Here is a 22,354-nt window from a genome sequence, read left to right as displayed (position 1 = left end):
TCCACATCCCGAACTGGCTGGAACAGAGCAGAGCAGCCATCCTTTCTAATGCCAGGAACTGTTGGAGAGGGCAGGAAACAATATTGGCATCTGCTCATGCACCTTCGACCTTTCCAGTCCTCCCAAGGGCTGCATGTGGTGGATGAGAGATGGAAGGCAAACCCCACAACCACCGCTCTGATTTCGCCACATGCAGGACGTGCCTTACTGAATGACAAAAACTGCAGCTGCTGCACAAACCACAATTAAATGTGTTTATTAATAAAACAACTAATTAATAGATTTTTATGCTGGGTATTTCTTCACTTCATCTTTACTAAACCTCCAGCTTGATTCTTCAAACTGAAGACTCAGTATACGGTCCTGTTGAGTTCCGAGCACGAGCAGCTTTCTGTATTCAGGATTAGTTCTCAGTTTCTGCTTTTGGCTCCTTGTAAATCCACTTGCTTTTCTCCAGTGTTAATACTGAATTCAGCTAGATTAAATCTAGACAGAATGGGTACAGCATGTTTTTTTCTGCTGGCTGATCACTGAATCTGACTTATCAGCTCTGTGACTTGATATCTGGAAGCTTGATACAAGATCTTGGAAGCCTGTCTACACAAGAACACCATTTTAACCAGCAGTACAATGTCTGCAAGTCCTCCACCATCAGTCTACGCTTCCCGTGAGGAAGGAGGAAAGAAATGGAAGTGCTGATCAAAACCAGCCTCTGTTTTTTTTTTACACAGCACTGATGTAATGGAACATCCATCCTGGAAGTGCAGGAGATTCCATGAGGCATTCAAGGAAGCTCTGCTAAGGAGAAACAATGTACAGTGGGATTTCAAATGGTCCTCTCAAAGGAGAGCTCAAATTGGTTTGTTTTCTTGAATCCAATAAATCAAAATTATAAGCAAACAACATTCCCAACTAGGCACAAGATAAACTGAAAGATGACAAAGGGGAGAAGTTTCTGTTTATTTATTCCTCTTTAAAATGACTTAAAAGAAAATTTATAACACTATTTAAAAAAAGAGGGGATTTAGAGTATTGAGAAACTGAAAATCAAACCACAAAGGAGGCATTACAAGGTTAGCAGAACATAGAAAGCATAGTTAGTATAAAACAGATTTACAGTCTCAGTGAACAGCAAATTTGTACCGCCCATATAAGCGGAACAGCACATAATGCTGCCCCTACTCTCTGGAACACAGAACTCTTTTATAATTTTGTTTTATTGTAGTACTATGTAGGAAAACACAACAATTTTAAAAAAGCAACATCTTCAATTGAAAGAGAAAAACATTAAAAACATTATATTGCTCTATAGGCACTGAAAAATGTCTTTCTGTGGTAAAAGAGTGTGCCAAGCAGAATTCAAATTCTATAATTCCTCTTAAAATCATACAGCCCTGGTGAGATTGCAAATAAAAGTTATGCTACTTCTCTGGCACTGCCTGATGGGAGCTCTGTCCACTGTGAACTGTCTGCACGTCTTCATGGCCTGGGCTAGGCAGAAGCAACAGGCAGCAATATTGGAAAATGAAGGTATCGCCTGGCAAGTCAGAGCAGTGGCAGCTCAGATCCATGGAGGGCATTTGTTATGCTGACACAAAGTGACTGACTGCATGTGCTTGCCAAGGCTTTCGCTCTGCCTGTTTCAAGTTACACCTGACCTTGAGGTGCTGAGTCCCAGCAGGGAGCGAACAGGAGCAAGAAAAGATTGCTGCCTACAGGCCTGCTTAGAAAGAGCCACTCTGGTGGCCAGTGGCTGCTGGCAGAGGGTCAGCTACAAGCCCTGTCCAAGCTTGCCATCAGCAGACAAGTGCTTCCCTCTCCTCTCCCCTCGCTGAGCACAGGCAACCTCTCACATATGCCCTCCTCTGCAGAGCGCTCTGCTCGGACTACGGAGCCCTTATGTGCCCTGAGAGCAGGGATGAGGACTACAGTGGGATCTGCAACAAAAATTAACTTAAAGCTATGAGGAGAAAGCTGCTAGGGCCTTGGAGAAGGTTAAAGCAGTGCGTGTGCAGGGCACCCTGAAGCAGATTTTTACCTTGCAAGCATCCTCACTTCTAAGCCTCGTCCTCCCCTATGTGTTTTGGCACAAGCAGCTCATGGGGAGCAGGATGCCTGAGATTAGCAGTGCTGAGCCGCAGTGACTCTGCCTGCGCACAGGGGAAAGAAGGTGTGCTCCAGTCTTCTGTTCTGCTAAAGAGTCTCTGCCTTAAAAAGTCACCTTTTAAAAAATGCCATGGCAGGGACCAGTTAATCAAACATGTCCTCGAACATGCGCTGCCCCATGGCTATGTAAACCTCTTTTTCCTCTGGTGTCATCTGGGCCACCAGCTCGGGGCGCTGGCTCACTTGGCTGTAAGAATGTGGACGCCCAGCCACTGTGACAGTGGGGTCTTCTGCCACCACCTCGAACTCTTCGTCCTCCTCCTCCTCCTCCAGCCCATATGTTGTGGTGGCCGTGGCGGCAGGGCGGGGAGGGGACTCCTCCTCCGACTCGCTGGTCTCACTCTCGGAGTCACTGGCGTTGCCGCCGGAGAGAGGAGCGGCACCGCTGACGGTGACGGTGGAAGCGGAGGGTGTCTTCTTCTCGTGGATGAGCAGGGCACGCATCACCTCCTCATTGTCATCCAGGGCTGCCCGGCTCTCCTCACGCTCCTGGAATGCATCCAGACCCTGGCCCCCTGCAAAGGGACACGAGGGAATGAGCGTTTCCTCACAGAGATCTGTGTGATGGCCCTGCAAGTTTTCTTAACCTTTCAATAATTACTGCCACTGAGCTCAATTAGACAAGTCACACCCTTTCCCCACGCCAACTCCTCCTCTCCATTGAAAGGCAGAGACAGTTATGCCTCATTACGGCAGAGCAAGTACTGACATTTCCTAGGAGATGGGAGGCCTAGAGTCACTGTGGCTCCCAGATAGAAGCCTTGACCAGGAGCACACTGCAAGTGAAGACAACAAATGCATGATGGGCAGGCACCTGGAAAAGACTTCCCCAGGGAGGTGTCCAACTCAAGTATTACAGTGGAGCAGAAAGCAAAGTAGTCCTTAAAATACAGACCCCAAGCCCAGGCCCTATCCTGCTGAGCTCCCTGCATGTAAGGATTAACACAGAGAGGAAATGGATCCAGACAGACAAAGAATATGTGGAAACCATGTGTTATAAAACAACATTTAGAGCAGCCAAGCCTGTGAGCTCAGAGGTGCACCTATACCAGGCAGGAAGGGGAAAAGCTCCTTACAGGAGGATGGTGGTGACATGGAGCAGATGCAGCTGACAGCCTGCCACCCAGCTGTGCAGCACAGCACTAACCAGTGCCTGCTCTCCGAGCTGAAACACAGCCCAGATGGTCCCTATGGCTCCCTACCTGCAGCTCTTATTTGAAGGGGGCTGCAATGTCCCAGCTGACACACCTGGCCTGTGCTCCTCTTTCAGTAAACCTGGATGTACAACAGCTGGGAGGGTTCAATATGGCTATGGTTGGCAGGATGTCTGCAGCTCATGGATTCAAAGGGTACAATTCTGCTAAAAAGTAGCATCTCACAGAAAACCTCTCCTAATCCCACATTTAGTGAGAGGGCTGTGAGTCCACCTAGCACCAAAAGAACTACAGGCAGTATGGAAAAAAATAAATAATTTTTAAAAAACCCACAACAGAACAAAAAAATTAAATTTCCTGTGGTGAAATAAAGGCCAAAAGAACCATACCTAATATCACCAGAATTCTGTTTTCATTGTAAATAAAGTTGTAGTAATGGATGACGGCTACAACTACTACTATTAGAGCACTGCCAAATTCCTGAAAGAGAGGAAGAATAAAGGCATCGTGTTGGCAGTCGTGTGCTCAGCTCAACTGCTTGTGACTGTGAAGCATAAGAGGCTGTGGGAGAGCACCTCTGTGAAATAATATCATAGCTCATCACACTGAGAGCCATGAAACTACAACAGCCAGAGACAGCTCCACAAAGGCTGACTTTGTGGCTCAGAGGGGCTGTCTCTTGCTTTCAAGAACTGTTTCTGCCAGATCCAAGCAGTGAATCTTTTCTGTCAATGGTCCCAAGTTTCTGTCCTTCATGTTTATGTGTTGCAGCAGCAATTTCAGGCCATTTCCACAGCTCCTGCTTTGATCTCCAGTAGCTGAGGAGGTTAAACAGTGATGCCACCATCCTGTAAGGAGATACTCCACCCCCATGTCCCTCAGTGACTTCTTGAGAAACATTTGTGCTGTGTACATCAGAAGTTGTCTCAAGGAGTTGATTTAAGACTACAGGTGAATTGAATGTCTAGCAGAAAAATGGAGTGAGAACTCACCATGGCTGGTGAGTAACAACATCTGCTACAGACTGCAGGAGCAGGTTGTTCAATCATCTCACTTTGCTTAATCTATTTGAAAAATGTTTTGGGATCTGTAATGCACCTGAAAGGCATTACATGTGAATAAGTTCTTTAGGTATCTTCTGACCATTATATCACATCTATTTTCCTCACTTCTGCTACACCTAAATACTCCACTCCTCTCCTGAACGTGGCATAAGTTCCAGGGTCACATACTCACACACGACTCCCTTTCTGCCATCTTTTCTTCCTAGGGCATCAACAGTTTCAGTCCATAATCCTACAATGACTCTAAAGATTGCATCTCTTGACTCATTCCTGTAAAAATCATAAAAGGTCTCCATTTCCAATTTTGGCATGGAAACTTTGATAAACACGTATCAAAGCAGAATGGTTCTACTAACGGTTGTGAGATCTTGACCATGGTCTCTGGACAACCTGACCTCAAGATGAATGAAAATAAAAGCAGAGAGAATGAGAAACAAACAGAAGGGAATAAAGACTCACCTGTCATAGTGACAGACCTACCAACTGTACTTCCACAAGGTCTATTTCTGAGTATTTCTCATATATAACAAGTTTTGAGAAACTATTGGCAAGAAGGCTGGGAGCATATAAACACTGCTGGTAGATTTAGTAGATTTCAGAGTCACTGAACATTAATAAATGTTATTTTTCAGCAGTGACCTATTGGGGAGACAGCTTTCTAGATGAAACTGAAAGACCTTCATCAAGAAGCAATAAGCTCTCAAGGTGGAAGATATAACAGTTAATTAACATTTTAGAAGCCCCCACAAAATTTCATGGACAGCTCAACTTTACTGACCTAGATTTCAATCTTGGACCTAAGGAATTTTTATATCTGCCTACACACAGGTGCTTTGCACAGCAGAGGGGAGCAGACATTCCAGTGTTGGGAGCAGCAGCTGTACACACACACAGCAGAACACGTTTTTGACAGCACTGTAAAGGCCTTGTATAAGCAGAGCAGTACTTCTGCTCTATGAATTTCTTACCATCCTTGATTTCATCAGGGTCATACGCCCCCTGCACCGTGCTCTCACGCAGCCAGATGGGTCTCTCTCTGGCTGGCTTCCCTTCACTTGCAGACCGGTTCAAATCCTCCTGGTCCTCCATGCTGATGACGACATTCTGGGTATACAAGTCCTCATATGATGGTCCTTTTGTAGTCCATGCTTCCCGATGGTGTCCACCTGCAAGGCCAGCTGCTGCCCCTGAACCAGCACCAGCTGCACGTTCCTTGCTACATGAAAGTTAAGGAGAGAAAAACAGAACTCTCAGAACAAGCCCCTCCTTAGACAAAAATACTTAAATTATGATTAGTTGTCTCCCATGATCTGCACTGAGAACTTTCATTCTCAGTTCTAACATGTGCTGCCAGGAATTTCTGTGCCAGGTAGCTGGTTTGGGAAACTTGTGGATCTCTAGTGGGGAACCCTACATAGGGCCAGGGCAACACCCACCACAGACACTGAAAAGAAGAGGCAGCACTAGGGATGCAGATGCACTTATGTTAAAACAAGCATAAAATCCCAGAATTCCCTGAAACAAAAGCCAAAGGAGCAAAACAGTCAAACAGTAGTCTGGTATTTGCAAAAGCCTCTTTCTGGCCTTCACACAGCAACCAGATACTGCATTAAAAAAGCACTGGAGTCTAACCAAGGTAGATAGTGGGCCCAGGGACTCAGCATGCTCAGAGTTGTGAACTGTTATTAATCACAGGACTCCTGAAGGAGTTAACTCACCACGAAAAACACAATTCACACGTTTGCTTGAATTGTGAGTGACAATGTACATGAGAAGTTGCCTCTCCTGTGTTACACAGGGGATCTGTACTATGCACAAACGCAGCCTTGGGAGGACTGGGGAGTCCAGGCAGAGAAGAAAGAAGAGAGAGCACCTTCGAACCAGAGGACTAGGGCTGGACAAAAGGCTTTGTGTGCTGATGGAGTGCAGGAGGAGACAGAAGAACTGTCTTCACTGTGGAAAAGCTGGAGAAATAAAGGTGCTGACCCATGTGAAGGGTATGGCAGCCAAAGCCAAGCCCTCCTTTGCTCTCAGCATATTTCCTTCCAGGGCCCTTCTGATGGAGAAAAACAGTCCTGTTTGGATCTGACTGAAAGAGGATATCAGGTGAAATATTTTCTGCACACTGATGATGGCAATGAGCCTAAAATACACCCTGGCCTGTGCTGCTATGTATTCATAGAGTGGGGAAAGCCAAACTATGTGACTGTTCCTCTACTTCAGAATGAGATTTCATCTTTTCAGAGAAACAAATCCACTGCAGACCGCACCTGTCCTCAGCCACATAATTTCAGTCATCTGATTGCCAGGGGTAGCTCCAGCTCTTCACGAGGAACAGCCCTGCCTTGATTCCTCTCCTTGTCCAGAGTAAATCCACCAGGGATACTCCACGATGCCAGCTGAGCTGACAGTTGTCATCAGTGAGCATGGTTCAGTTGCTGCTGTCTACCCAATGACCTTTTCTCCAACCAAGAAGCTTAAAATAAAGTTGCACTTGGAGAAGACCTGACTAATATGAAGGGCTTTTTTTAGTTCAGGAAAAACATAAGTGGTGTTTGATGAGCTGATTCTTCTGGATTTTTAGGTGTCCAACAGTGAGGGGAAATCACACAGGTAGGTGAGCATTGCTTTTCCCCAGATAAAAAATACTGGTGTGTTCAGCCACAGTGTTGATCAAGAGCTACTCGCAGCTTCTCAGTAGTGGAATGGCAGGGATCTGTTAACAAAATACTTCACAGCACCCGTGTTAGCGTGTCTCGTGTCCTTGGCAATCCTGCAGCCAGCTCTGCTAGGAGAGCTTCACAGCAGCCTTGAATTTTGGGGCAGAAGGCTCATGCACATGTATTTCTTATATAACCTAAGGAACCACATAGAGACCTTCTTCCCAGAGTGTTATTTCAAGTGTTGGTACCTTTCAGCTCTCCAAGACAGGCGTGTGTTCTGTGAAAAGCACCACTCTGCTTCCCACACAATAGAAATCTCTAACTAGCGTTTCCCTGACGATTTTATGTAATCCACTTTCCTCACAGGATGCACAATGCAGCTCTCACCCAAGCTCTCCCTCCCCATGACTACAGCGTGACACTAAAGCCTCAGTAGTGCCAGGAACTACCTAATAATACTTTTGCACAGAAGCCCCTGTAAGTGTGCCTGAAATTGACTTTTTTCCTACACAGAACCATTTAGCCACAAAACATTTATTCCATGACATCAGGAACGTTTCAATAATGAAAGTAACACTTCTAAGGGACACCTACAGCACTAATTACTTCACGTGATCTACTGCAATGTCCCACACTGAGCTGGAGCTATCTAGACACTTTCTGTCTAATTTTGGACCCCAGTGAGCTTTGCAAATGTGCCTCAATTTATGTCTTTTTATCTGCAGTGACACTGTTGGTATGTGTGAGCACCACCTCAAGACGACCTGAACAGAAGAACACTTCTTTCTGCAAGAGGAGAACTTACTGTTCAGCAACCTGTTCCAAAGTACAGGATTAGACACCATTGGAGCAGGCACCAACAAAAGGCCAGGAGTGGGAGCTGCCTTACAGGCAGCACAGAAAAGATGAAGGGATCTCTTAAATCTCTCTTTCCCTCTTAGATCCACAAACTACTTTTTCCCCACCGTGCTCTAGACTTCACATGGCTACCCTGCAGGCATGAACTGTGGCAGCTCAGTGGCTACGTTTAGTCTGTTTTATTCATCCTGATGGAAATCCCATAATGAGTGGTTTAGCTAACTTTAAAGGCAACATAAATAGCCCTTGACAAAGCTGAGGTATGGCCCACAGAAACCACACTGTGCAGTGGGCAAACAACTTGAAAATTTCATCTCAACCCTGCCCAGACTATTAAGAAAGGCCTTGGATAATGGGGATAACTCTCTTTTTTTCGCCACATTTGAGATAAAACAAAACCCATTTTCACTGTGCTGCTCTTAAGAGCTTCAACTTCACAACAGACAACCCATGGTTCTTGACAGCATGACCACAGAAAATTAATTCTGTGAAGATTTTTTTGTTAATTGAATTCATGCTATTTTGACACAAGGAAATTGAAGGGTTATTAAAATCCACAATTTTTCAAAAATCACAGAGTTTAAGTCAAGCAGGTTTATTTTGAAACCTGTGGGGCTAATTCATGCTCTCCCATGATTAAGAAAATTAACAGCCTCTTAGGAAAACATTAATGAAGATCTACCCAGTTTCCCAGGGCAGGTGAATGACAGTTACGCAATGCCAGTGGGGCCACTTAGAGCTGTAATTCTCCTGAAAACACCTGAAGTTGCTCAAGTTACCGCAAAGAGAAGACGCAGGCATTTTGTGACCTTTTCGGTTTGTTTCAGAATCACCAAATGTCAGTTTTGTCAATGATTTCAGACACTCAAGACTCCATAAAAATAAAGAGAATAAATAACCCAGGGTTTGGGAGTTTAAAAAAATTTCACAGCAGTGCTTTCATGGAATTAACTGCTTTGAATTAATAAGAGTTAATAAATAATTAAATCACTGTATGTGCTGAAGCAAGTTGTGTTCAAGTAAGCATTTAAAAAGCTGCCGATTTATTTTGTCATTCCTTGCACAGAGTAATTAATCATTTACAATGTTTTTTAAGTATTTAAGAGTCAAGTAAGTGGGCGTTGCTATTTAATCATGGGACTGCACCAGGCCTCAGCTGTGATAATTTCCTGTACACAAAATGGGAAGACTGAAAAATTACTCTCTTTTTGGTAGGGTTAGCCCAGTTCTACTACTTAAACTACTGAAATGGGATTTTAAAGGAGTCTAGTGATTCAGCTTGGGTATAAAGGCTTCAAAGAATTCCCCATATCACCAAAGACACGTTGAGTGACCTTGGGAAAATCTTTTCTGCTCTTTATATTGCTTCTGTTTTTCTATCAGAATGATGAGAAAAAAAACCTACCTTCTTGGCTAGAAAAAGACTATGAATAGACAAAGAATTTTTATTATATTAATTAGAAGCTGTCTAGCACGAATATATGAGGAACATTCTTTCTCAAGGTTAGCCTGAGAGAAAAAAAAAGAGTACCCTGCTTGCTCTCCCATTAACTAAAGCCAAGCACCCCAAGGCACTGTGGGAATGCTTCCCCTCATGGTACAGTTCTTTTCCCCCATGTGTATAATTAATTTTTTTTTAAATACAGAGAAGTGCATCACGTTTCACCACAGCTGACAAAACTGACAGCTCCCCACATCTTTTTGCATTATTTAAACATCATCTGTTTTTGTAAAGCTAGGAATGTTCTGAAAGAAAGTGTCATTTCCCAGGGGTAAGAACGTTTTAAGGAGTTTTTGAATCCAACATGGTCTTCTCCTGAAAAGAAGAGGTGTGTAACAAGTTGGGCAAAGTCAGAAGAAAAAAAAACCTGCTTATTATAAGTAATGTCTTCAAACTAGAATGTTGTAATATGAGGATTTGAAATACAAGGTGTGGATTGCAGACAGCTTAGTTTCAAAAGCTGGGGAGAAGCAAAAGGAACAGATGAAAGGTAAGTATTTGAGAGCTAGAAGACAGCCTAGGTGACACCTTCAGAGTTTTGTCAAGCAGGTGAAGTTTGCGTTTTTTAAATACTGTGCCAAGGGCTTGGTGTGCATACCAGCTGCAGCATGGCAAGCAGCAGGCAATTCAAGCATCACACCCCATAGAAAAATACATGCAGAGGGCTGACCAGAAGAACAGTCATTTGCCTTGTTTAGTGAAAAATGGTGACAGCCCTCTGTCTCCTTGTAAACCACACATTGCTGGAGCAACCTGTCAGTTGTTTGCACAGCAGGTGCTGCACAAGGTTTGGGAAAGGCCCACAGAGCAGAGGAACACTCTACAAGGAAGGAGGACAATGAGGAAAGACCAGGCACGTTCCCACCTCTGCTTCAGGGCAGGAATCTCTGTGGGTTCTGGCTCCAGGATTTCATAGGCTAAGTTAACGTCTTCTGTCTCACGAAGCAGCGCGTAGATGGGCTCGATCTGCTCATTAAATCTCGCGACCAGCGTCCTCGCATCCTTTTTGGGCATCGCCGACTCATCTTCTTCCACTTCAGTCTCACAGAATGTACAGCGGAAAGTTCCTAAAACGAGAGGAGTTGCTCAGCGTTGCAAGGAAAGCAGCAGGCCTGGCTCCTCAAGCAGCCTTGCCAACAGCAGTGCCTTGCTGCTCCCTTAGCTGGATGCTAAGGAGCTTTTCTGCCCTGAAAATCCCTTCCCACACAGGAAGGCGTACCTGGTTATTATTCAAGCAGACAACAAAGCAGCATTTTGATACCATCCAGTGATACCCAGCTGGGTACAGTTTCTTGCTCTGAAAAGCCCAGATGGGCTGCAATACCTCTACTGAGACATCTCCTAATCTCCCTCCCTCCTTGCGGCACATTTTAAATGTCAGCTATGACTGGGCTGTGATAAAAAGCTACACAGTATCCTCTAAGGAGTTCAAGTATCCTCTGTTTCAGGTGCCTGCACTGGTATCTCCCAGGCCACACCAATAGGCTGATTTCACAATAAGACAGTGTAGTTTTACACTGCACCAACCAGCCTGCAGTAACTGCTGATCTAACTGTTGTCACTTTGCAGCTACTGCAAAAAAGAGACGGCTTCTCCTTCTGTTTCAGGGCCAAACCAGGCAAAAAAGTCATTACTGCAGAGCAGCCAATGCAAAAACCTATCCCACCCAACTCCCATATTAGCTTCTTAAAATTACGAACGGTAAGATAAGAATCATGTGAATGCAGTTAAAAATAAGTTTGTTTTGCAGACCTCGTCAGGATCTCTAAAAACAGGTCAGACTGAAATGGCTACATGGCACAGCAGCTACAAAAAACCCACTGAACTCCTGCACAGCAGCTTTTGGGTTTCATCACTCCATCTGTGAGCAGGACCCTTGGGGCGGTATGTGCACAGTGGGACCTTTCCATCTGGTCTGCTAGGAGGGAGCAGCACACTGTACTGACTTTGTCTTGCAAGTGCTGGACTGAGAACATACACCCCTGCCACCTTAGAACATGACATCCAGAGTGATGCTCACAGGCTTCTTGATTGCTCTTGTCCTCGGGTGATATTTTTTATTTATCCATTCTGTGACAACCATGCACATCTAGCCTCACCTCTCAATACCCCAATGAAGAAATGACAAGATCTTGTTACCAATAAGGAGCCTGAGGACAGGTCCTGCCATGGAAATGATAATCTTATGTATAAAAATCAGAATTAGCATCAGTATTGAAGTCTGCTAGGTCACCAATGCTATGTACAAACACAGTCCAAAGAACAGGGTTTGCCCAGGGCACTTGGGCATGATGTAATGAGACAGGCTTGCAAGCCAGGGCTTCTGGTATCTTGGTTTGCTGCTTACACAGATTTGCTACTGTTGTCACTTCATTTTTCAGCACACCTCCTTCCCTGCCTGTAATACAGTTATAAAAACAGACCTAACTTCTTCAGCGCTGGTTGTGAGGGCTAGACAATGCTCACACTCATCTCAGCAAACACAAAAAGCACTGTTTATGACAGAAGGGAGATCTGTTGCCTCTCACCAGTCTGCAGTGATGCAGTTTTGTACCCTGGCACCATCTAAAGTAGCTTTTGCTCATTGTTACTCAGAAATTAAAGCATGTTGTGTACATGGCCTGTAATATGGACACATTTCCTGCAATAAATCCTCTCTTTAGAAAGTTTGTCTTATTAACATGCAAAAGCCAGAGCAGATAACAACAGCACTATGCAAAGTAGAAGATAAGTGGATAAAGTGCTCTTCTCTCCTATCCAAGCATGAAACACTTTGCTTATTTTTTTCCAGGCTGTAAAAATTGTCCCTACTGATTCAAAACTGTTCATTATATAAGCTGTCAGCCCAGCAAAAACTGAATCCAACATTTGGTCTCCTTATCCCACATCTGAGGCTATCGGTGTGACTTAAGTTGAATCAATTTAAAGTAATTAGCACATCTCAGTTCCCATAATGGACTATAGGAACAAACACAGGTTCATGAAGAACACTCCCCTCTTTTTACATGTCCCCCAAAAGTCCTGTTACGCGTTCCTGAGACAGCTCAGACGTTCCACACTTCCATCTGTGAACCCCATGAGTATCTGCAAAAGATTAAGATCACAGGGAGAATGGTTCCAATTCAGAGTACCAAAAAATCAGAAAATAAATACAGCTCTAATGAAACAGAGCTCATAAAGCTGTCATGGATTTACTGCAACTTCCACCCCTCAGGGTTCTTAATAAGAAAAAAAGTTAATAGATGAATTATGTAAAGAATTTGGGAATGAGTGAAAAGCCAAGCTTCCTCCATTAATATGCTGATTTTTTTCAAGGTGATGCAGCATTTCACAAGAGGCATATGTGATTAGAGAACTGGGAAGTTCTCAGCTGCTCTGCCATGGCAGATGGCATTTACAAGCTGCAAACCTCTTTCGTTAGTTTTTAAGAGGTCAGAAAATGTCACCAAAGCTTTTATGACATGGCACATCACATCAGCAGTGACACATGTTCCTTTCAGATATGAATTGCATGTGACAAACATGAAGTGGAGGCCATCCAAAGGCTAAGAATGGCAATGTTTCCACTCCAACGATGTATTTTTTCCTTCAGCCCTTACACAACAGAATTTTTCAATTCCAAAATGCTGCAAAAACCAGGACTAACAGATATCCTGGAGCAAACAGACATGAGGCTTTTCTGCATCTTGGAAACGCTAACAGAGAGCACATACATCCCCTTCTTTGAACACATGCTCAGGCACTCAGCAGACCTCTCTGGCTGCACGTTAAAAACCAGCCATCTGAAGGAGATCTCCTCATATGCTTCCAGACTCTGTGGGGCAGATACACTGGTAATCTAGCTCCCCAAGGCTTACTAAGATTAAAGCAGCTCAAGCTCTCATGCATGGGGCCAGAATATTTAGAGATAATTCCTAATGACTTGATTTCACTGGAGAGAAGGAAAAGGTCAACCACCCACACGCACTGAAGGCAGGATGTCCAAGTGTGCATGCTGCATCTGCTACAGTTAACACATTTGACTGGCTATAGACTCCTGAGTCTGAGCTCACCCTTGTCAAAGGGTTCAAGCCTCACCTTCAGCCCAACAAGGCGCCTTCCACTCTGTCCTTTCAGATGCTGCCCAAGACTCTCTCTGCTCTCTTGAAAAACGATTTGATTTTCAACCTCAACTTATTCCCATTCACCTCAAACCTAATGACTCTTTTGCCAAGAACTGTACATCATCTCATCCGGTTTCCATCTTGCTGTTAATCCTTCAGGTGTATTTACAAACTGCTGTCTTACTCATCCCTCAGTCTTCATTTTGCAAGGCCATCTATTCTTCTTTACCTTTTAAAACTGGCCGCCCATTCCTCTGACTTTGCTAACAGCCTCATTGGCCCTTTCTCCAGTTTGCTCTCATCTTTCTGCTATGAAGATGGAAGTACAGACAAGTGTCCAGATGAGCTCTCCCAAAAGCTCAAAGGCATAAGTGCTTCTCTGATAGCAATTGAGACCTTTTAAGATCACATCATAAGAGACCATGAAAGCACTGCCTCAATTATCACAAGACCTAGCAATGTTCCCAAATCTTTCTTTTCCTTTGAATCTTTCCTTCTCCTTTGTAGTTCCCAGCTGATGAACACTGTGTTTATAGCAGACATTTGCATTAGATGGTAGGTGCATGACACTGTACTTCATAGTATAATCTTTCAGCTCCTTTATATTCCTCCAGCCTTCACCCTCATCCAATTCTTTACTCTTGACTGCATCACAAAACATTAAGCTAATTTATTTTCAAAATCTCCCACAACCTTCTTTTAGAAGTAGCATTATTACCATTACATGGTGAGTGAGCTGAGGCACAGATGGCACAATTTCAGAAGTATCTGCTGATTTGAGCAGTACTTGATTTGAGATGCTTTTCTGAAACTTCTTTTTCAGAACAGAACATTCAGTATTCTTACCACTCTTCTTTCAGACTCTGTGATTGGGCATCTCCAATACGTTAGGTACAATGGCTAATGACAGCCTCTGAAAAGCTTAAAATGAGTAGTTCAGCATCACGTAAACTCAACTGGCCTGGAGGATCAGATCATGTTCCTGTGGCTTCTACGGTCACTTTCTTCGAGTAATTCCCTGACTCTTACATTGCATTTTTCCTTTTTTTTTTGCAGCAAGCCAGACAAAAACTGAATTCTATAAGCAAAACTCCTCTCTCATTGAGCAAAGCACATTTTGGCAGAGGGGGGAATTATGTCACAGAGAAAAATTTCCAGGATGCACAGGCAGCTTTAGTTCAACGCTCCTTAACCCTGAGTGTTTCACCTGATGTTAAAACGAGAGAATAAAGACCCCAAGCAAAGGACAGGAGTTTCCTAGGTTCCTACCACCAGGAAGGCAGACAAATGCCTCCCACCATGGGATGCTGTGCCAGCAGCAGATGGTTCATCTGCAGACCTGGAGCCCTCAGTTCCGCACAGGCCTCTGCCACTTGACTGGCCAAAGGCAAGGTGACAACCTGCTAGTGCTGCAGGGGAGCAGGATGCTGTGCCAGCCTGCTTCCTGTAACAAAGGGAGGATGAGAAGGAAACACCTTGGGTGCTGCTCTTGCTTCTGGAAAGAGAGGTGCTTTGTGGAAATCTGCTGTTCTACCTGCTATCCCCATGCCTAAAGTTTCCTATCCAGCTCTTCCCATCTGCTTCCCACCCCAGTCCTGGGCTTTTCCTTCTCTGAAGGAAAAGTCTTGGTCTATCTGTCCTGCTTTTTCAGCCTGGACTTTACTCACTTCTCAGACTTCTCTGTCCATTCTTCTTTTCCTGGGCTTCTTGTTCCACTTTCAGCCTCTCCTCATTCCTGTGCCTCTCTGCCCCACACTCTTAGATCAACTAATTCTGCCTCTTGATTTGAGCCCTAGTCATCAAACTAATTTCCTGTTTCAAGCCAGAGAGATGGAAGATCCTTTCACAGCACAACCTGTCATTCAGAACAATAATACACAGGCAAAAGAATATACATTTTTCTGGTCTCCCTTTCCATTTTCTCATCAGGTCATTCTTCAATACAGCCAAACTGTTTTTAATTAAATTTTCCTCAGCAATTTAAACATAATCAAAGGCATAAAATGGGAAAAACTCAGCATAGAGTAAGTGTTTAACAAAGTTTTGAACAGAACAAAAATCACAGAACAATTCCTACGCCTGGCCTCTACCAACAGGCCAATCTCACATAATGAAAATACTTAGCAACCTAAGTAATAGGCAGTGCTGTCAGTATAAATTATAATTAAGTTCCTTTCATTTATCATTGATTTTTAAGATTGAGAGGACTGTTTACAGCAGCACCTAAAGGCATATCTCTGCTGAATCATTAAAGACACAAATAGTAGGCCAAGCAGCTACAACAGACCTGGATCATTAGTTACCATAACATTACTCCACATTAGGCTATAAGGATACTGACCCGACTAGAAGTGGCAAGCTGAGGGGTTAAATGAAAGTAAAGAGAGTTTTAATGACCTTAATGGACTGATCTGGTAACAGAGCTAATTGGTAAAACAGTTGATTGTTAACTGGATTAATCATCATGCAGCTTAGACTGGTGGCAGCTGCTGTCCTTCAGTGACTCCCAAACTTAAACAGACTTCTCAGCCCTCATCAAACTGTTCTCACCTTCTCAACAAGAAAGCAATCCGGTGTGTCTGAGTAGGAAATGCACTCCTGCCATGCAGAAAGATGAGTCTGCTGGTAATTTCATCAGGTAGCCTTCTCTGGCCCCATCCCTCTTTTCTCACTGTACTGGAAACCATAGCCCCTAGTGCATTTCGATCCACATGTGAGTTCCAAAAATGCAGCTGCTTTAGGAAAAAGCAAGAGAAATCCACCAATAAAAGCTGTCTCCTGAACACCACAGCAATACACCATTCTCCCTTGCAAGTAATTCAGTGATTCTACACATGCAATAAAAGAGGCAGTTACAGAGCACAGTGTGTTACATAAAATGTAATGCCACATCTCATCTTCCTGAGACAGGTTTCATGGTCCACTGGATCTAAAGCTCCTGGGGCCACTCCACAGCCAGCCCAGGGCTGATTGCAGTACTCTCTCTTGAAACGTGACACAGAGAGTTTAACTTCTTATATTAGTCCTGTTTGGGATAGCCCAGAAGAGAGCCTGTTGTCAGAACTCAGGGCATGAAAACAAACACTGGAAAACAAACACTGACATGTGTCGAAAATGTCAGCATTTTGGGAAGATTCACAGACCAAATTCTGTAATAAAACATCCAGTTTTGCCACTGAAATCCAAAATGCATCAGGCTTCACCCAATTTGCTTTATAATTTCTAACTATAAAGAAGATATAGGATATTGCAAATGAGAAGAGTAGCCTTGGTCAGAGATGGTGACAGGGCAAATCCAGAACATGTGGGTGGTACATGAAAGCAGAGAACCGAAAGGTCCATGGGCCAGTGCTGCCCAGAGAAGGTCAGTGCAGTGGCTGCAGTTTGGAGCCAAGCACACAGCACCCCTTGAACAGCACTGCACCCAAACTGCCACGCTTGCCACATGAGGCCTGAGCAGATACAGACTGCTAAACACAGATCCTGCCCCCAAAACTGACAGCTCTCCTACTAACAGGCTCATGAACTACAGCATCTTCTCTATCCCCCTCTTCCTTCTCTGAAGACCTAATACCCATTATGGGCAGGAGGCACAGCAACAACCAATACTATCCACTGCTGGACATATCCTATTGTCAGATCCTAGACAGAAATTTGCCAAAACATCTTTTCTATCACAATTCAGCCTCAGATGAGTGAGGAAGCATGTGAAGTGCATGTTAGAAAATGTCAAGCACAGCACTTCAGCTAAAAATGGGGCTAGGAACAAACAATGAAATGAATACTATTATCTGAAGAAAGATTTTAATCTCTTTATTATTTTTTCCACAATATCTGAATTATTAAGAAAGTTGTGTCATCTACTGTTTACAAATGGGATCAAGACTCCACAATGAAGTAACCCCCCCCTCCTTTTAACTCTATGTGTCCCAAATCTCAATGCAATTTTTCTCAGATCTGTACATATTCTAGCATAAATCCTACTGAGACAACAGTTATGAGACTGATCCTTCTCAGTATCAGACCATACTGTTTCAAGATAGGTTTCTGTGAATTAGAGCATGAGCAATGACTGTTCACCTTCCAACAGCTTGTCTTCACTGATCTGCTGTTCAGTATGAAATGGGACTGTACAATGAAGACAAGAGAGTAAAATCCAGGCTCCTGAATAGCAGTCAACTCCCTAGCCTACAGGTTTGGGAAAGAGTCATATATACTCCTACCCTCCAAATCAGCCTTTGAAAATGGGTGATTGAAAATAGCTTATTCTATGAATTTAGTAAGTAGAAACCCAGTGTTTCACCATACAATTCAACACCCTTTCATAATACATGCATACCAAGATACAGCTCTGACTTTTGAGTACCTATTTTGAGCCTTAATAATGCTTCTTAAACATTTTAATATTAAACATATTTAATACAGATTCAGAGTATTGAATTGCCCACCAGGTATTAAGCATAGAGTAAACATTTCATTTGGGATAAATGTCAATCAGTTTCCTTTCAAAGCTTCTATTCTTGTAATATAGATGTAGCAGCCACCTCATTTAAGGGCACTCATGCAGTAGCACTATTTCTGATTCAGATGAGGTAATTCTGCCAGAAATGTATTCAGGAGGTTTCAAAACTGCAACTCGCTAACATATGAAAAATGATCAATTTGTTTAAAAAAATAAAAACAAGATGATAACTTAACAACAGCAACGAAAGAAATAAAGGCATACTCTTCAACACAGAGCAGGAATAGCAAAAGATGGAAGAAACATATTTTATAATTGCCATTAAACAGTGTCTCACCATAATCAGAAGGAAATTTCACGTAGCCAATGCATAAGTTTATGTATTTTTTATTCTTCCTGAGAGCAGCGTGTAAATGTATAAAGATTGAGGGACTGGCAGTCCTGGAAACAGAAGGTCCCTCTGTTAAGCTGCAGAGCAGATTTTACTTCGGCAGTTACATTATCCTAGGCATAATTTGGAAAAATGGTGGTGCTAGAGTGTTATTACAGATGGCTAAGAATAGTGTCCAGCACTCACTCCGGACCCTCTCGGCACAGAATGAACCCTGCTGTTAACAATAGAGGGAGAACTGCCAAGCTAAGACACCCTTGGCAACACCTTCAAATACGTAAGGCCAGCGTTTTTCTTCCTTGAAAATCTCAAGTGTTTAGGGACAGGGAAACAGAAGGTTTCAGAGGCTTCTTCTAGATCACCCTGGCAATGGCAAATGTTAAATACCTTCCCCACGCCTGAGATCCACTTGTTAAACTTCACCAGCACTTCGGATTTTTCTCAGCGAGATCTTTTCTTCCATGTTCACTGCCACTATCAAATCCCTTCAGTATCATACATCACATTGCCTGAGGAGATTCAGAACCCTGGCACACCTACTATGCTACTCAGTCCAAAAGGGCTTCAAATTCCACTGCTCAGAAATGGCAACAACTTAAATCCTTTACTTTCAAATTCTCCTCCGAGCATTCAGAATCAGAGTTAATGTGTAGCAAGAAAAATCTCCTGCATCAGCACCCAAGGCCACCAACAGAGAACAATACGGATTAATAAAAAAATGTAAAGTGTCATTTTCTCCTCATTATAATAAACTCCAGTTAAAAAGAAGGGTACCCAAGGGAATACACAGTGGATGCTGAGACTTTGCAATTCGTGCAAATCTGCTCATGTACACACCAGAAATCTATTTAAGAACAAAGAGAAAGAACAAAATCCTTAAACCATGGTCCCAAGGCACTCTTTGAAAGGCTAACAGGGCCAATATCAGAAGCATGTGTTTCCATATCAGTGCTTGGGATGGCAGCAGCTGGAAATAGTGAGAGAGAGGAATTAAAGCAGGAGCTCCAAGCCAGCATGTTGTTTCCAGCCTTATTTTCAACAGCATCACACAATGGAATGGGCCAAGAGGACAAGCTGCTCCTAAGATCACCTTTCACCTTTTGTTTTCCAAGAGGTTTTGGAGGCCCTTCAAAACAAAGGAAGTCTTTTCTGATGTCGGTTACTTAAGAATAAAGATAGACTATTATCAGCCCAGACATCACACTACCCTACCCTCCTCCCTCAAATAATTTATGGGCAATATTTACCAACTATTTACTGGTGGAAAAGATCATGTTCCTAGCTTGCAGCTTTTGAAGGTGACCCAGCACTGCAAAAATACACATCAGTATATTATAAGAATGACTGCTGCTTTTCAGCTGACTTTCTGCTGGTAATGTGCAGGATGAAGCAAGGCAGCATTTTCTATTCAACTGACTTGGATTCTCAGCCATACATAAGGTAACAGATCCCCTGAAGAAACCTCTCTTAGCCTGCACATAGTCTTTGCCTGCAAGTGCCACCTTTCAACTGCTGCCTTACACAGTATTTTTATCAATCTATTGATCCATTCTGTATTTCTCACGTTTTAGCACATGAAGCCTCACTTCTTACCTGCCATCAAGGAAACAGAAATATCCATGAATGCTTTTTTGTTCCTTCAGACTTTCTTCTGGATAGTCATACTCCCCAATGTTCTCTTTTCTCCTTAATGTCATGCCTTTTACAAACTTCTTTGAGCAGAAGTTCTTTCTTCTTTGCTCTCAAAGGAAATACTGTTCTTGTGAAAACTACATGCCACATGAAACCAGTCCCAGTACTGTTCCATGAACGGCCACCTCTCCTGGCTGGGGAAGGATTACAGCTCAGCCAGCTCCCACCTTCAGAACCCCGTGCACACAACCTGGGCCTCAGGCCAGAGCTAGCAGAAGAGAGTGAAGAGAAGTCCAAAGACCTGTGATAGAAAAGCTTGCTCCAAAGCCAGCACTTAGTGCTTAACCACCCTTCCTCCCTCTGTCCATGCAGAGCCATTAGAGTGATGGGAACAGCCCTAAAAGCTTGGGCAGTGCTTCCCAGAGGCTGCCAGGGAGGACCCCATTTTCTCATTAAAAGCAAGGGAGAATAAATGGAAAGAGAAGCTCCTCGGGACTGAGCTAAGCTCCAAACTGCAGGACGGTGCCAGAACTGCCATGGACAGAAATAAGTTGGCAGTTTCTAAGTGAAAGAATTGCACAGATGCCAGGAGGGAACCTGGAGCATAAAGGGAAACTAACACAGACTAGGACTAGAAAAACGTTGGAAAAAGAAATTAGGAGGGAATAACAGGGCACCAGGTAAAACATGCAGGAGAAATTGCTGAGGCTGCTCAAATGTTGGCCCATTATACCGGGCAGGATCTCTTGTGAAGCCTGGATTGAGGTCTGGGTACCTCTCTCCCACAGTGCCTCAGGGAAAGAAAGAAAAAAAGAATAGAGAAGGTATATTTTTTACCTTCTCTATCCTTCTCTTTTGACTCATGCAATGGGAACCACATGGGCCTGCAGAGGTGAGAGGGACTAAAACAACAGCATGGCCTGGTGAAACAGTCACAGGTGCCACACGGTTGTGTTAATAAACAGGATTTCTGCTAACACCACTTCAAAGACCAAATTCCCAGCACTCTCACTTCTACTACCTGCTTGGAAAGAAGGCGCTGTTTTCAATTCCTGCTCTTCTTAGAGAAGAAATCTCTCTACAGCTGAGGGCAATTTTTGCCTTCTGTACTGCAGTCTCTCATCACGGGTTTCATGGTAAAACTGAGTAATGCTCACCCATGGAGCCAGGCGCCTCCGCACTGCAGGGTTTGTACAAAACCTCACCTTAGCAGCATCCAAGCACTTCAAAAGATTTAAAGAGCAAGCCACCCCACGTGCACACAACCATCTTTTCACTCCAGCAACATGCATGGAGTTTGGAAGGGCAAGGGCAAGGAAATAAAAAGGTTCCTGTGATTATTTCACTAAGTAAAAAAAAGAAATAATAAAGGACATTTCAGGTGCTTCAGATGCCAAATAGTAAGAGCCCAACCTTCCTGCAGCAGCAAACAGAACTGATCAGAAACAAAGCCAGTGAGACTAGTTTTCCAGTTCAGTCTGACCTATGCACAAGAAATACCCCAGAAAAAAAATTATTTTACTTCTCATTATTTTCTACACCAAGCAGGAGAAACTGATTTGTTAGTATGAGGAATATTTTAACAGGGTTCCTGATCTACAGATTACTGCTGTTGCAGATCACCCACCAGTGATCTGCCATCTCACTCATGGAACTGTTAAAGACAGAGACTGATGAAGCTCACAGTAATGCCAAACAAAGCAACAGAGTGTCCCTGACACCTGCAAATTTTGAGTACAGAGGCATCACCTCTCTTTATGCCATTCTATCTTATTTCTAAGGTATCAAATTAGACCACCTGAAAAATAAAAGCTGAAGCAGTTGAATTCAGCCTTGCCTTGACTTAACGCTCCCTGTTACATACAGAGCCCTCAGATTATGGTATAACCTAAACCAACACTACCTTCTTAATAGAAAGTATAAAAGAAGAACAGATTAAAAACGTGAAGAAATACCAAATTTCATCCAAATTTTTGTATTTTATACTGTATATTTGTTGAGAACGTGCTATTTAACATAGACTGTACAGACCTGACAGTCTTAGATAAAAAAAATACTTAATATATCACCTTCCAAAACAAAGCATAAATTTTCCACAATTACACCCCAGCAAAATGCATCTTGGGACATTAGCTTGGGTGGACTCTGAAAGGAGATGCTATGACAGAGCCTGGACAACAGAAGCTGAATACACAAAATAAGACATTTGGTTTACACATGTTAGTAGCTTAACAAAATAAACTGACAGGTTATCTAAGTGGACTAAGTGATCAAAAAAGACTGTTATTTTTCATTACAAAACAATAACCAAAAATGTACTTTCTGTTTTGTTTCTTAATTTGATCCATCACTGCTAATTC

The 22,354-nt window shown here is 43.3% G+C and overlaps 1 protein-coding gene across 1 annotated transcript in view; it reads right to left on the bottom strand.

Moving 5' to 3' along the window:
* Positions 1-936: 936 nt before the first annotated feature.
* GTF2E1 (general transcription factor IIE subunit 1) overlaps positions 937-22,354 on the bottom strand; it is a 48,970-nt gene continuing 27,552 nt past the window's right edge. Inside the window, exons 3-5 of the mRNA XM_066175314.1 lie at positions 10,272-10,473; positions 5,353-5,600; positions 937-2,681 (exon numbers count right to left, since the gene is read on the bottom strand). Of these exons, the coding sequence (XP_066031411.1) occupies positions 2,251-2,681; positions 5,353-5,600; positions 10,272-10,473 (881 nt within the window). The 3' untranslated portion in view covers positions 937-2,250. The remainder of the gene's footprint in view (positions 2,682-5,352; positions 5,601-10,271; positions 10,474-22,354) is intronic.

The sequence above is a fragment of the Chamaea fasciata genome, unplaced genomic scaffold (genome assembly GCF_029207755.1).
Source record: "Chamaea fasciata isolate MVZ Bird 193981 ecotype frontalis unplaced genomic scaffold, bChaFas1.0.hap1 SCAF_2, whole genome shotgun sequence".
Taxonomy (NCBI): domain Eukaryota; kingdom Metazoa; phylum Chordata; class Aves; order Passeriformes; family Sylviidae; genus Chamaea; species Chamaea fasciata.
The sequence above is the reverse complement of the archived record's forward strand: the minus strand, read 5'-3'. Positions and strand labels throughout refer to the sequence as shown.